The 17,131-nt window shown below is 34.1% G+C and overlaps 1 protein-coding gene across 1 annotated transcript in view; it reads left to right on the top strand.

Annotated features, from left to right (window-relative positions):
- Positions 1–3,091: 3,091 nt before the first annotated feature.
- LOC129227628 (calsequestrin-1-like) overlaps positions 3,092–17,131 on the top strand; it is a 75,435-nt gene continuing 61,395 nt past the window's right edge. Inside the window, 1 exon segment of the mRNA XM_054862217.1 lies at positions 3,092–3,473. Within this exon segment, the coding sequence (XP_054718192.1) occupies positions 3,252–3,473 (222 nt within the window). The 5' untranslated portion in view covers positions 3,092–3,251.

Consider the following 17,131-nt stretch of genomic DNA (forward strand, 5'->3'; position numbering starts at 1 on the left):
ACAAAGTCAGAGATTTAAAACATGAATCAAAATGAAATGAATTCAAAGCGTAAATTTTTTTAACAGAGCTGTGGAGGGAGGAAATGACCAACTTCCAACTCTCTGACTCCTAGAATTTTAGGGCCTTCAACTTCAACTCCTGTACCCAAAAATCACTCCGACTCTCACTCCACGACTCCTATTCTGACTCCGCAGCTTTGGCAGAAATACAGACTCAGAGGGAAAATGACCGACTCCGACTCTTAGAATTTTAAAGCCTACGCGACTCAGGACCCTCCGACTTCTTTTCCTCAAAACCAATTCGACACTTGAAATTTAAACCTCTGCCTCCCGACTCCCGACTCCAACCCCAAATAATTTACCCCAAAATCAGTTTGACTCCGCAGCCCTGGTTTTTACTATGAAATAATGAAGTATTGTTGAAATGATCTGTTTTTAAAAGTTTTAATTTATTTGTCTATTTTTGGCAACAGGAAATAAAGAGAAATTCAGAATGCTTTATTTTTTAAGTATGAAACATCTGTACAGACGCGTTTTCTCTTTCCCCCCCCCCCCTCTCTCTTTTTTTTTTTTTTTTTTTTGATGAACACTATTTATTTTGACGACATAGCTTTTTTTATTTTCCAAAGTATATTTATTTATTTCTTTTAAATATTTTTTGGCAAAGGGGGGAAAGTAACTTTGGCCGAGGCGCTTAATTTTGCTCGGAAGAAAAAGGATAACTAACTTTTTTTTCGATACATTTATTTTCTTTTTGAAAGAGAAAAAAGATTTTTTTCATAAAAAAAAATATATTGCCTGGATGAAATATTTAAGCATATTCAGGGATTTAAAGATCAGTTAGGAGTTTTAAACATTACTACTAACTTTTTATTTGTAAGTTAAAAATACTTAAGTTAACAGAAACGATTTTCAAGTAAAATTCGTTTTCACAATATTTATTCAAATGCCTCATCTTAACATCTAATATGATAAAGTATTTAAATATGATCATGGCGTTTGAAGGCAAAGTAGTGGCAGTGATATAAGTTAGTTTAGAAAGTATTGTACATTCCTCGGCGCTTTGAAAATGTTTCTCGGAAATATTAAATTCAGAAGTCAAAATTAGTGGGCTCTTTTGAAACAATGCATTTTGAGGAAATTCGGGGTTTTATTCGTTCGTGCAGCTTGCGCTATGGAAGAAGTTTTATGATCGTATCGTCCTACCAGTTTCATCTTGTAACTTCATTGCAATAAACAACATAATAAATAATCCAACAAAGATTTCAGCTTTGTCCTTCAAACAATTTTCCCCGCTGTCATTTTCTTAATAGTAAAGTAACAAATGCATGTGTCTTATATCGTAATATTACTGGGAGTTAAACGAACTAATGTTGTATAATCTAAAATGAAAGTCGATTAGTAAATTTTCAATGCATAAGTTAAGAGAAAATACTTAGATCTTTATCCATCTGAGAGCAACGCTTGGGTAGTTATGAATATTTTATGAAAGGCGTCGCCCTTTTTGAATCTTAATTAAATGCTATGTTATGTGTTGCTATTATTTTTATTTTTCAAGCTAACTATGTGAACATACGTTAGAAAACGTTTTTAGTTCCTCCAAAATCACCACACGCAACCCTTTACTTTCACCAACGCCGAACGGTATATCAACACAAAAGATGATGTGATAATCCACAAAAATATAAAGGGAAGTATTTTGTGAGCTGACAATGTTTTCAGACTATTTTTTTTTAAATAAAAGATGATTGTATGAGCAAAATTCGATAACTAGGCTTTTTAAATACAAAGTTGTAATTTGATAACAAATGCTACGTTGGTTTAGCGTTGGCATTGCTGTGAAATTTAAGAACTGTAAATACAGAACTGCTAAAAGGGGATGGTCAGGCCTGTCATTTAGGAAGGTCAATTGTCTCCACCAGGATTTGAAAGCAATATAACTTTTTTTTTTTTTTTTGAATTAGCAGTTTTTTTTTTTTTTTTTTTTTTTTAATAATATTGGTACGAATCAATTAAATGTTGTAGTAGCCCATTTAAAACCAGGCTTTGTATACAAATCGATTTGCAAGAAAATTTTCTATTGCTTTGAAAACTTTATCAGTTATTTTAAGGAACATATTTGAGGAACTCAAAATCGTTTGTGCAAAAGCACAAACGATTCCTAGCTTTTGACTTTTAGAAAAAATTGGCGCTTTCATAGTTCTGGAAAAAGGAAGACAAAATGTGTTTTCCGCTACAATTAGTGACATAAATTGCACGTATTTGAACAGAAAATGTCTGTTCACCAACAGTTATATTTAAAATTTAAGTAATGTTTGATAAGACATCACAAACTGCAAAATGTATTCTTTATTTTGCAAGAAAAATACATGCTTCGAATTATTTCTGTGTGAATAATAGTACTTATTTATTTGCTATAAAAAAAAATCAAATTTATATCTCCTCAAATCTAAGAGCTCAGCTATGTGCTTGGTTTAAGAGATATATTTTAAATATTCCAGGGACCAGGGGTGCCCCCTGTCCTCCCCTCTCCCCCACATTTCATGTCGCATCATCCCCGGTCATGGCGCAGACTGCGCCATTGAATTTTTCAAGGTGTGTGTATGTTTTGACGGGTTTTTTTTTTTTTTCTATTGGAGGAGAGGCTCTGGCTTTTTTTAGGGGGGGGTGCAATATTTAGGAGGGGTGCGCTCTTGCTTTTTTTTGGGGGGGGGGGTCATTTCTGCTTGGAAGAAAATACAATTTTCCTTTGCTGTATGTACCTCTTATCGTTTTGTTTATTGAAATAATTTAAGCAGAAAAACTTCCCAGATTTCAGCTGAAATTGCAGAGCTCTAAAGAGACGAAAGAAACTTTAAAAAAAAATGATCGTCTGCCAACGTCAGATTAAGCTCCGACAGCAATTCATCTCCATTTGATGACGAAAGTAAAGTGACTCATGAATGTCAAAGAAATCATTTCCGGAAACCACGCGTTCCTCTTCCCAAAAATCTCGGGTTCGAACGAAAACAGTTAAAAGCAGAACAGACGTAATTCTGACGTACTTCCTCTTTCATTCGCTCTTAAAATTTTGTCCCAAAGAAAGGAACAATGGAACGATTATCTGTAATCTCCATATTGGCCTCAAAGGTTGTGTTTGCTCACCACAAAATGGAATGCCTTTTAGTGTCAAAGCACACACGCTTACTTGACTCTAGCACTTGATAAAAATCTGTCTTCCGTCGTTTGGTCGTTGGTTTCTAAAGTCAATAATGAAAAGTATCGTGTTACTGTTTTTGACAGCTATTGCTGTTCAGGGGGCTATTTTGCCATTTCTCAAGACGCCTAAGCATGATGGGGTGAAGCGAGTCTGTTCTTTGACAGCTGAAAATTTTACGAATGTTGTCACAGCGGCTGATACGGCGATTGTCATCTTTACGGATCCGACAGTTCCGAAATCTGGTTGCCCTACGGAACTTGATGTGTTTGCTGAGGTAAATTATCTCTTATATTAAAAGTGATTTTATATGATAAAATTGAATCTTATAAACATATTTTTAGTATATAGATGAATACATAATATATTCGATAATGCTATCTCCTTTTAATACATATATTATTTATTCAAAGTATAGTTGTATTTCTCCTAACCGAAAAATCGTTTTCAGAAACAAATGTAACGCAAACATATATTTTTGTCGAAATTTTGTTGATCTAGAATTTTCTTGACAGCTTTATTTATATTACTTTTCCGTAAAATACATAAAGGAAGTGTATAAAGGAGTATAAACAAAATAAAAGGAAAAGTAATGTGAAACAAGACTATGGTGTAAAATTTAAAATTAAGTGGTAAATAAAATTAAAGTTTAAACTTAAAAATCATCGCGGTTCGAAAAAACATTTCGCATGAAATTTACTCTTTACGTAAACTCAATTTTTCTTCTCTCTCTCTCCCCCCCCCCCCAGTTGCCAAAGCAAAATAACAAAACTCATAATGAGCAGCTGTATTTATTTGTAATACATTGAAATGGTTTTTATAGTGCGAATTTTATTATTATGTTTTTGCTGCTTTTTTTTAATTTTTGTTGTAGTTTTTTAGGGGTGGGGGAAGACTCAAAAATGTCATGGTTTGAGTTAAATATTCAAGTCCAACCAAGCATTTGATTTTGAAATAAATTTAATACTATGTTCTTTTGCAATGTTTTTTTTTCTTTTTTTTTCTTACTTCATTTATTTTTGACTCCGACGATGTTGATATAATGAGGTGCAGAAAGCCTATAGTCATAAAATGGACCTTTGTGTAGGAGAAAGTAAGCTCTATCCGTTATGAACGAACTTCTTAAATGCTCCTGTAATCGTTTTCACGTATTCAAATCTTTAATAATGTTACAAACAATAATTCAGCAAACTATTATAAGCATCAGTATAATAGTTCATGTTAAAAGTTCTTCTTAAAGAGTCCGCTCCTAAAATTAAGTATTGTACCACATGTACGCTAGAATTCAACTCATTATTGCAAAATTAGAAAAAAGTATAGGATAGGGGAAGGTGGGGATCCTCTTATCTACTTTTCATATTCTATTTCATCAAGATATTTAATGAGCAATTTGATTTTCTAGAGTAAGTTTCATTAAGCATTTTTTATCATCCCAGATTTTTTTAGATGGTTCAACTCGATAACTTTTTTTAACATGAATTTTTTAACAGAACTGTTTGAAGCGGACCAACGTGCCCCGAGTACGGAATAAGTTAGTCCGAATTACGAAAACAACTTCTATCAATTTAAATGATAAATGTTCCCAAATATTGCAACTAACTTAACTTCTTTTGTGTTTAGCCTGAAAAAGGAAAATTTTAAAGATCAATATAAAATATTAAACTATTAAATTGCAAAACTTTTAGTTCTGTCCTTTGTATGCCAGAACCAGAACCATCTAAATTTTCTCGAGAATCAGCACAACTTGTGTCTTCATCAACTTCACTATTGATATTACTAGAATTTTGCATTTGAAAATTCTTCAAAATGCTTTCATTTTGAGGCAGGAGGGGGGCTATAAAAGCGCGCCTACAGACTGAAAAATGATATCATTTTTTTTTTTCTTTGTGGCCAAATATATAATAATTATGAACTAAAAGTCCTTACTTTCGGAGAGGCGCAGACTTATAAACATTATTCAGCACTGAAAAAATAGCAATACAATTCGTCTCTGAAATAAAAGATTTTCAATGTAACTGTGCCATGTGATTTTGTTGTAGGATTTGTAGGACTATAGGAGCTATTTGTTGGTTAAAAATTAAACCTAGTTGACAAAAAAACCTTGGCAACGTCAACAGTTGGCAAAGGCTGACAAGAAAAATACCGTAAAATGGGGCAACATTGACCTCTAGGGATAACATTGCTCCAAAAAGTGCATAAGTTTTTTTACTGATTTTTGGTCTCCAATTGGCAACTTGGCCACTTGTTTGCTGTTATCTTGTACCTAGTTGAAATATATTCTGCATTGTCAAATACTTCGTCACTGAAGTCCTCAAAAATCATTAAAAAAACTTTTACACTTTTTGGAGCAATGTTATCCCTATGGGAGCACTGTCCTCCCCGTTTTATGGTAATCAATAATAGAAAAACTATGCATATTTGTACAATGTACACCAATATTAGTTCCAAACTTAGAACATTACATCTCAAATGCATCAAGAAGAATGTTGTATGTTTTTTGTCCTAATATTAAGTTTAAATGTCTCTTTAATCTTCTTTAAAACTTTAGGCCTTGGTTTCCAACCTGAGGGGCACGCATCCGTAAGGAGAGGTGAAATAATTATAAGGGGGCAGAAAACTGTTACTAATTTATTCTTTTTACTTAATTTTACAAAAAAGGAAGTATTGTATTCGCGAAAAAAAATTTCACTCAAAAATCGACCTTAATTTCCATTTTGCTCATCCCCAAATGAATGTTGAATTTTATTTTCGACTCGATCACACATCGATAAGTGCCTAAGAACGTATAGACACGCGAAATATCCATTTTGACGATTCCCGAATTAGTTACAACGACTTTTATCGTGACGTCTGTATGTATATATGTATGTTCGTATGTTCAAATATGCGGATGTGCGAATGTGCGTATGTGCGGATGTGCGTATGTGCGGATGTGCGTATGTGCGGATGTGCGTATGTGCGGATGTGCGTATGTATGTCGCATAACTCAAAAACGGTATGTCCCAAAAAGTTGAAATTTGGTACGTAGACTCCTAGTGGGGTCTAGGTTTGCACCTCCCTCTTTTTGTTGCATTCGGGGGTTTTTAAGAGGGTCTTTTGCCCCTTTTTGGGGGGAAATCATTGTTAATTTCGATGTAAACTCAAGTGGTGTTACAATTTGACGGACACTTGGCGATATATCGCCAGTCTTTTGGTCGCTAAGTTTTGTAACCAACTTGGCGACAGATTTGGCGATTTTTTTTTTTTTTTTTTAAATCTGGTTTTAATTTGCCCACTGTTGGTGATATTTTGAGAGTAAACTATTGAATCACATTAAAAAATGCCAATAATGGGGAAATGACATTAAATTGGAGTACAGTCATCCCTCGCTACTTCGCGCTTCAACTTTCGCGGCTTCACTACTTTGCGGGTTTTTTTTTTTTTTTTTTTTTTTTTTCAAATTCAGTAACTAGCCTTTTGCAAGCACTCGTATAAACTTTTTCCTACAAAAGAATAACAATGTATGTCTTTTTAAGTAACCTGAGCTCTTCTGAGGCGTGTAGTTGTACTAGTTGAGGGAGTGGAGGTAAAAAATCACCGATGAAAGTGAAGAGAATCCTATCTCACTTAAGCCGTTAAACACTAACTGGAAAGTATAATTCACTGTATACTTACTAGGAGATGTAAATGCATCTATAAATGGTGTTCAACAGTGTACTAGCTTTGTAAGTTGTATACGTTGTATACTTAATACCTTTAATGAGGATAAATGTAGAGAGGAAGAACGGAGGCTCATACGGTCACTAACTGGCAATTAATTCATCATCGAACAAGTTGAGCTATTTTCATAGATTAGTAGATAGATTGTAAAAACTTCATGTGTGTGTTTAGTTTATTTCTCAATGATTAACAATGTGATGTGTATTTCGTCTAATTTTGTGCAATATATTAAGTAATACAAATGTAATGGTGGCAAAGGATGCTGTTTCATTTCTAGGGGGCTCTAACTATGTTAGAAACCTATTTAAGTTGTCGTAAAGTAAGTTTCATGCGCTCTAATTAGGAAAATATTCGGTTTATAAATGCGAGATCTTACTTTGCGGAAATTCAGTTATCGCGGAAAAATCTGGAACGAACTAACCGTGATAAACGAGGTTTAACTGTAAAGGGAAGTCATGTGATGCACACATCAGCTCGTTCATTTAAAAAATTCAACGCGGAGTCAGAAATAAAAAAAAAAATTCAAAATTTCATCTCTATGACATTTGAGTTCGAGTGCGAATACTCAGGCCCGCTCTAAGCGGACGTGCAAAGCGTGCACCGCATGCGTGCGTCACGTTCAAGGGGCGCCAAATTCAGCTTCATCTTGCTAACTCGGAAAATAAATCAATAAAAAATAAATCCTTATATATTATTTCTGTAACCTGTTTTTGGTTTCTACGCCAGATTTTCCTCAATTCTTGATCGATTTCTTTTATTTACACCTTATTTTAAAGCTAATCGTGCAGGCTACTGACGAAAAATAGACCCACGGTCTAAACATTATTTTTTCGGGCAAAAAAACCTCTTTTAAAGACCCAGAATGAGGTTTTCGGTTAAATTTATAACTTTAACTTGCACATCGACCGACAGAGCTGAGGAGCTTGATCGGCAGAGCGTTCGACTGGTAACCAGGAAAATGCGAGTTCGGGCCCACGTCCGGACAATCTGCATCATAAAATTAGAAAAATATCGGGCATTACATGACCACTTAATAACAATGAATAACAAATTTGAGGGAGCAGAATAAATGAGATGGAAATGCTGCTTGCTATTATGAAATCTTGATTCAACATGAAGCTAGATTGATTCTTAATTGTGAGGATCTTTTTTTTAAAAAAAAAAGCTTTGGCTCCGGTAAGAAAATTAAAGCATAATGTTAGCGAAAATATAAGTACCAGGTTTAAGATTTCAGACTACAATGGAAATGTTTTTTGTTCAGAAAAATATTATAAATCATATATTGCAATATTAATTCTTAAATTAGTTTTTGACTGTTTGCAAAAATAAAAAAAAATACTATCTCAATTTGAAGGGTAATATATATATTTTTCTTCTTTTTGCAAAAAAACAAATACCCTATCTCATTTTTACTACATTCGAAAAGTTACGCTTAAAAAAGCACTTAGTTCAAATTATTTTGTATTTTAACCATGCTGTTCAATGATGAACACGTGCTGCCATCTAAGCCATAAGGTTCAAGCAGCCTGCGATAACAAATTAAAAAAATTTCAAAAAAAAAAAAAAAAACACTTCTCTTCAATATCTTATCTCATATATTATTTTTGCGGATTATTTTTGTGTGAGTATGCGAGATCTTGCTTATCTCTTGAAGAAATCCCCCCACCCCCCATTTTAAAACATATCAAGCTGACTAATGACAAAAATAGACTTGCGGTCTAAAAATTAAGTTTTCGGAAACGCCCCTTGCTGTTACAAAACCTTGATGCAACCTGTAGTTCTTATGCAATTTTTTTTAAGCAAATACAATTTTCCAATTTTTTGTGTCGCTTTCGGCAAGAAAAAAAATTAAATTAACCTGTGTGTGTGTGTGTGTGTTTTTTTTTTTTTTTTTTTTTTAACGAAGCTTTAAAGCACTGGACTTAGTTTTTCGGTTAAATTAAAAAGTTTTTTACGGTAGAGCGTTCGGCTATAAACTATCTGAACTTCGGGCAAACTCGTGCTGTCCGACATAATAGCAAATTTACATTAATATTACGCATCACATGTACTCATAACGTACAATAGATAACACACGTCAAAAAATAAATGCGATGGAAATGTTACTTGGTGTTTCGACTCCTTTATGCAGGCTACAGTTGTCATTCAGATAAGTTGACATTTAATCGAAAAGTGTTCTTCCTTTTTTTTTTAAAGCTTTGACTCCGTCCAGACCACTAAGCATAATGCAAGTATAAAAAAAGTATTAGATATACCTCAAGGGATTCCTTTTTGTGCAGAAAAACATTTTTATTGTATGCAGAAATGTAAATTTTTCTAATTGCAGTGTTCGAACTTTTGCACAAATGAAAAAATACTACGCCAAATTAAAACTACGAGAGTTTCACCCAGTAAATCTTTAATTACTTATTTGAATACGATATAAAACATTAAAATTATCAACTTCATTAGTAAGAAATCATTTTCTACTCCTCTGCTTTCGGCTGGAAAAAAAAACATTTTGTCTACGTCCGAAAAATTACACTTAAAAAACGGATTCAGTTCAACTGGTTTTGGTTTTGAATTTTAAGTGTTTGATTAAAAACATGTGCAGGCATTTAAGCCGTAACGGTTAAAGCAGCCCGCTATGAGAAATTGTTCTATATTCAAAAATAAAAACACTAATTTTTGAATCGAATTTATTACTTCTCTAGAATGTTTGCTTGAATCACTACGTGAGAGAGCTTCCTCATTCTTTAATGAAATTAAATGTTTTACGAATAATTTTAAATCGTATCATGCTGGCTAATGACAAAAGAAAGACGCATGATCTTATTACTTTTTTTCCAGCTAAAAGCTTTTTTGCTGTTTTTTATTACGCATTCTTTCAATGAATAGCATTCGAAAAGGAAGGCGCAATTGCTTGATTTGCTGAAGTGTCGTGCTGTTAATCAGAATGGCGCCATTTCAAATCCGTGCCAATAAATGTCTCTTTAATGTTTTTTTTTTCCGTCAGATGCTCACTTGGGCAGGACTGTATTTGCCACAACCTGTTTTTTTCACATGCAAAATTACTAATTTTTCACGAGTCGCTCAGCCACACTTTTAATGACATCTATATTTGCATTGAAAATACGTACAACCAGAAGGTGAGCGATGATCAAATTATCACAAGGTTGTATTTAACGAAGTTTTGTTACTGATGTCTTCAAATTACATGGCTTCTCTTGTGCGCTTACTTTTTCCGTTTACTTTTTTCGGTGTTTCTTCATAATATTCTTTCTTTGAAATTTTTAAAGAGCGAAATTCCTTATGAAACAATTTGAAGTACAGTGCGGAGTTCCGCACGACTCGACTAGTAAATAAGTAAAAGTGAAGACAAATTAAAATTTTGTCTCTCCAAAAAAAAAAAGACTTAAAACGGTGCCCTCCCCCCCCCCCCCCCTCCCATCTCCCCCATAGGAGACCATTTAGTGTGAAACCATTTAATAATAGCAAGAAAGTGTACTTTCAGATTTATTCTTGCTATCAACTGTGGCCAGTGCCGAAGAAAAAAAACAAGCGGAAGATAGGTAAATAGGCATTTCGGCCACTTTGCCGCCCCCGTCGGGATAACAGGTTAATTTTAATTTCTTTTTCGCCGAAAGCGACACAAAAAAGGGAAATTTCTACTAAAATTTTGCTTAAAAAAATCTGCATAGGAACTACACGCTGCATCAAGGTTTTGCAACAGCAAGAGGCGTTTCCAAAAAATTGATTTGAGTCTATTTTTCAACATTAGCCGGCCCAGTGCTTTAAAATGAGGGTGGAATTTCTTCAAGAAATAAGAAAGATCTCGCATACCGACAGAAAAATAATCCACATTAATAATATGTAAGATATAAGATATTGAAGAGAAGTGTTTTTTATTTTTGAAAATTTATGCGATTAGTTATCGCAGGCTGCTTGAACCGTTATGGCTTAGATGGCAGTACGTGTTCATCATTTAATCGAACGATTAAAATACAAAATCAGTTGAACTAAGTTTGTTTTTTAAGCGTAGCTTTCCCAATGTAGTAAAAATGTGACTATCTGTTTTTTGCCGAAAGAAGAAAAAAAATGATATTTTACCCATCAGGTTGTTAGTAAATTTAATGCTTTACTTCGTATTCTAATAAATATTCATAGTTTAACTAAATGAAAATAGTGAAAATAAATGCAACCAAAAGGAGAGGTGCACAACTAGACCCCACTAGGAGTCTACGTATGAAATTTCAACTTTCTAGGACATACCTTCTTGAGTTATGCGACATACATACGCACATACGCACATACGTACATACATATACGCACATACTTACAGACGTCACGAGAAAATTAGTTGTAACGAGCTGATGTGTGCATCACATGACTTCATTTTACTCCAATTTACTGGTATTTCCCCATTATATTCAATTTTAATGTGATTCAATTGTTTACTCTCTAAATATCACCAACAGTGTCCAAATTGAAATCTAATTTAAAATTAAAAATCTCCAAATTTGTCGCCAAGTGTCCGCCAAATTATAACACCACTTGAGTTTATATCGAAATTAACAATTATTTCCCCCCAAAAAGGGGTTAAAAGATCCCCTTAGAAACACCCGAATGCAACCAAAAAGGGAGGTGCACAACTAGACCCCTCTAGGAGTCTATGTACCAAATTTCAACTTTCTACGACATACCGTTTTTGAGTTATGTGAGATACATACACACATACGCACATAAATGACGTACATACGGACGTCAAGAGAAAATTGGTTGTAATTAACTCGGGGTTCATTAAAATGGATATTTCAGGTGTCTGTCGGTTCTTATGCATATATCCAAATGTGGTCGGGTCGAGAAAAAAAACTCAACATTCATTTGGGGGTGAGAAAAATAGAAATTAATAGCATTTATCCGACGATGTAATGTTAGTATGAAGCTTAATTCAAGTGAGAAAGAAATCCCAACTTGAATTGAGGCAGTGAAAAGCTGTAAGAGATGTAAGTGGACATTTTCATGTTCTTGAGTAAAATGCGTTTAAAGATAACGTCCTAAGTAGGCTTTCATTGATTTTTTTTTATAAATCACACTATACAGCTTTACCTACCAGGGCTATTAATTCTATCTCTTGTTCCAAAACAGACGAGAGGTTCCCCTTCTATTTGTACTGGTTATCTCCAAATTTTTAATTTTGCCACTTACATAACTTTGCTTCTCACTGCCTCAATTTGCTTTATTGAAAAATACTTAATTAGGTCACAGGTATCTGAAAGATACGAACATCTATATTAAGTACTCTTGCCCGCGGCTTCGCTCACGTTGATGTAGTTTTTTTTTTTTTTCAATTGATTCAAGTTAATGGTCATTACAGGCAGATGTCAAATAGTTACTAAAACATTGTTTGTCTCTAGTTTCGCCAACATTTCAAATTGCCTGCCCCCTTAAATGTATCAAAAGGTATGATTAAAACTGAAAATTATGGGGAAAGGGAGTAAATGAAATGTTGGCAAAACTAAGAAGAAACCCAAAAATCACAAAAAATAAATCACGAAAACGTTCAGGAGTTGTAAGGAAGTCAGTTTGGGTAATTCCCAAAAAATCCAATTCGAGTGAGGTCAACTATTCTTAAATAATGTGAAACAGTTCCCTTATAATCCCGATCTCCATCAAATACATAATCGCCAGCGCTACACCGGCAATCTAAATTATTGTATAATGTGTAATTTCTTACCGTAAAAATCGTCCCAAAATAGGGTCAACAATGATGCTACCCGAAATGTTTCCAATAAACAGTAAAAATTTGGCAATTGTTTGAAATTGTGTGCAAAGACAAAGTAATGGAAGTTTTTGCGCTGTTTATGAATTTGCGAATTAGTTGGCGAATTATTTTACGTGTTAACAAATTTAAAACTAGTATGTTGTGGCCATCACGAAACTTTCTTCTATATTTTTCTTTTTTTTTTCTGATCCCTCCCCATGCTTGACGAGGAAGCAATATTCCCAACAAAAACAAAATTACACATGCAAAAACTTGACGACTATCCCAATGTCTGAATTATTGCAAAAGCAAAGCAAAGAGCGAAAATTGAAAGTTATTTTAAAAGCCTTGCTTGAATTAATTACAAATATTATATTTGTTAACAAACATAAGATGGCAACAGTTAAAAATTATAAATCATTGAGATAATATTTCCTATCATTTCCATACAATTAAAATCACGAGAAATACGCAGAAGACAATCTATTACGATTTATCTTTCTTATTGTTGCATTAATAAAAATATTTTTATTCGCAAAAAAAAAAAAAAAAAAAATCAACACCTCTTGGAGCGATCGGCGTCAAAATTGAACCAAAGCCTGTTTACACATGGATTCACATATATTCCAAATTTCAACCAGAACGTAGCATTACTTCTTGAGATAGGACACTCAAAATGGAAAAAAAGAACGGGTGATTGCGCTACCCCCTTTTTAGCTGTTGACACAAAAATAAAATCAGTTCTTATACCCACTAAGGGCTACTTGCCGATAAATTTTTCTTTCATTCCGTTCATTATTTCTTGAGATACAGCAGTCACAATTGACGACAAAAAACGTTCTATAGCTCAACCCCCGTTTGAGTTATTGACACCAAAATTGAATCAGCACCTGTTCCTGTTAATACCAACATATGGACCAAATTTTGTTTGATTCCGCCAGTTACTTCCTGAGTAATAGCAAGCACGCGTAACTCGAAAAACGTCCCATTGCTCCACCCCCTTGGAGGAATTCGCGCCAAAAACTAATGGGCACAAGTTCACATAGGGGCACATATGTGTACCAAATTTCGTTCGATTTCATGCGGTAGTTTTTGTTGTAGAGCGGCCACAAAAAACTGGTCACACACAGACGTGACACACATACACACACACACACACATACACACACACATACAGACAGACAGACATTTTCCAAAAATGGTCGAAATGGACTCAGCACACCTCAAAACGTTCGAATCCGTCAAAATTCGAAATTCGAAAATTTGCACGAATCCAATACTTTCTTCTATATATTAGATATAGAAGAAAGTAAAAAGAAATATCAAAGAAATGGCGATATTTGGTTACATGGTGAAAACCGAGAAACAGTATTGCGTAGTCTTAAGCTTCAAAAACAGCGACAGTTGAAAACTAGTATGTTGTGGCCATCACGAAACTTTCTTCTATATTTTTCCTTTTTCTGATCCCTCCCCATGCTTTACGAGGAAGCAATATTCCTAACAAAAACAAAATTACACATGCAAAAACTTGACGACCATCCCAATGTCTGAATTATTGCAAAAGCAAAGCAAAGAGCGAAAATTGAAAGTTATTTTAAAAGCCTTGCTTGAATTAATAACAAATATTTTATTTGTTAACAAACATAAGATGGCAACAGTTAAAAATTTTAAATCATTGAGATAATATTTCCTATCATTTCCATACAATTAAAATCACGAGAAATACGCAGACGACAATCTATTACGATTTATCTTTCTTATTGTTGCATTAATAAAAATATTTTTATTCGCAAAAAAAAAAAAAAAATCAACACCTCTTGGAGCGATCGGCGTCAAAATTAAACCAGAGCCTGTTTACATATGGATTCACATATATTCCAAATTTCAACCAGAATGTAGCATTACTTCTTGAGATAGGGCACTCAAAATGGAAAAAAAGAACGGGTGATTGCGCTACCCCCTTTTTAGCTGTTGACACAAAAATAAAATCAGTTCTTATACCCACTAAGGGCTACTTGCCGATAAATTTTTCTTTCATTCCGTTCATTATTTCTTGAGATACAGCAGTCACAATTGACGACAAAAAACGTTCTATAGCTCAACCCCCGTTTGAGTTATTGACACCAAAATTGAATCAGCACCTGTTCCTGTTAATACCAACATACGGACTAAATTTTGTTTGATTCCGCCAGTTACTTCCTGAGGAATAGCAAGCACGCGTAACTCGAAAAACGTCCCATTGCTCCACCCCCCTTGGAGGAATTCGCGCCAAAAACTAATGGGCACAAGTTCACATAGGGGCACATATGTGTACAAAATTTCGTTCGATTTCATGCGGTAGTTTTTGTTGTAGAGCTGGCCACAAAAAACTGGTCACACACAGACGTGACACACATACATACACACACACATACATACATACACACACACATACACACACACACACAGACAGACAGACATTTTCCAAAAATGGTCGAAATGGACTCAGCACACCTCAAAACGTACGAATCCGTCAAAATTCGAAATTCGAAAATTTGCACGAATCCAATACTTTCTTCTATATATTAGATATAGAAGAAAGTAAAAATGCCAAATGCCTTAGCTATTGAAATGATTCCACAAAAAAAGTTTGGCTAGATTCCAGCTGATCGACCCAGTCAATACAAATAAATAAAAAAAAACATTAATTGCCTCGAAGTTGCATTAAAATGGAAAAAAATCAGCCAAATCCATGTATTATTTGCCAATCTTGTGCAAAAATCTTACTTCAAGATTTGACTTGAGAAAAGCCTTGAACAGTCACGAAAAGCAAAGATAGTCAACAATACAACAATAGTCGTTATCGACAGGGAGTTGAGATGATACACTAAATATTGTATTGAGTTAAGGAAAGCCTTCGAACATGGAACTAAAAAGCTCATAACTCGTTTTTTATTCTACTTAGAAATTCGAACAGGTGCCATCTTCAGCAGAAGAATCAGAGCTTTCGATGGACATATAATGTTAATATGTGCAAGTATTTTTTTCACCCCCATATTAGAGAATTTATACGAAAATTGTGTTTTATTGCCCCCCTAAGGGGGTTTTGCCCCTCATAATGGGACGAAAACTACCCTATGTGTTATTCTGATGCATAAGCTATATTATTGTAAAGTTTCATCAAAATCCATTCAGTAGTTTTTGCGTGAAAGAGTAACAACATCCATCCATCCATACATCCATACAGACAAACTTTCGCATATATAATAGTAGTAAGATTAACTCTGAATCGTCAAATGGGCATTTCGAGCGTCTATACGTTCTTAGGTATATATGCACGTGTGGTCGGATTGAAAAAAAACTCAACATTCATTCGGAGGTGAGCAAAATGGAAATTAAGGTCGATTTTTGAGTAAAAATCTTTTCGCGAATACAATACTTCCTTTTTTGTAAAAGGAAGTAGCAAAATTGCTTCCTATAACCAAATTTTGGGCTAATAGTTTAAAATTGTTTTTAAAAATATTCAAATGAACAGCGTGATTCATTATTTCATCAAAAAATTCCAAACTACGAAGTCCTGATGCTGATATGCACCCTCAAACAGGAACACCTTCACCGTCCTGATTAACTGATCCAACTGAGTTCATAAGATTAAATTCCTCATTTTTTCTTCTATTTACAATTAAACAACAATATAACCAAAAATATTGAATTTATTTTCGTGTGTAAGTAAAACGTTATTTCGAAACGTTTTGAGTTTATTTATCATTGATTTTGAAACGAAAAGCTTTCTGTTTTTCGCACGAACAAGAACATTTCTTCTGGAGGAGGTCCAATTTAATCCAGCTAATCAGAGAACTTGGAGAACTATTTTAGGTGAAAATTAAACGTAAAATGTTTCATTAAATTCTGTAGAAACTTTTACAGCACTCAAATGTGAATTTTTCATAATTTTTTTAACTGTAAATCTCCGATCACGCTTTGTTCATTTTGCCGATTGAGTTTTTCTTACCTAGTTTTCGCTCCGATTGTTTTGTTTAAAGTATTTTATCAAGCACTTCACTATAGAATGGTATAAATTAACTAATTTAGAGACATTTCAAACCAGTTTACCTCTACTGTGAGGGAAAAAAATTAAACTTCGAATTGTGTTTGTTGTTTTTTACGAATAAAAGCCCTTTTAAAAATAATAAACAGAATGTTAGGGAATATATAAACAATAAAATAACACATTAAATACACCGCCAGCTCAGTCATTTCCAGCCGAGGACTGCAGTTTCGTGCTTATTAGCACTCATCAGCCCGGCATAGGAAAATGACTGAGCTGGAGATGGAAAACCTCTTATGGAAGCCAAGAGGGCCAAACAAACTGGTAGCTAATGTAGAATTAGCACAGACCAGACGAGTGACCATAAGCACGAAACTGCAGTCCTCGGCTGGAAATGACTGAGCTGGCGGTGCATTTAATGTATTCCTGCTTTAGCCCTGGCTAATGGGCGGTAATTTACTAAATA

Source organism: Uloborus diversus, chromosome 8 (assembly GCF_026930045.1).
Source record: "Uloborus diversus isolate 005 chromosome 8, Udiv.v.3.1, whole genome shotgun sequence".
Classification (NCBI taxonomy): domain Eukaryota; kingdom Metazoa; phylum Arthropoda; class Arachnida; order Araneae; family Uloboridae; genus Uloborus; species Uloborus diversus.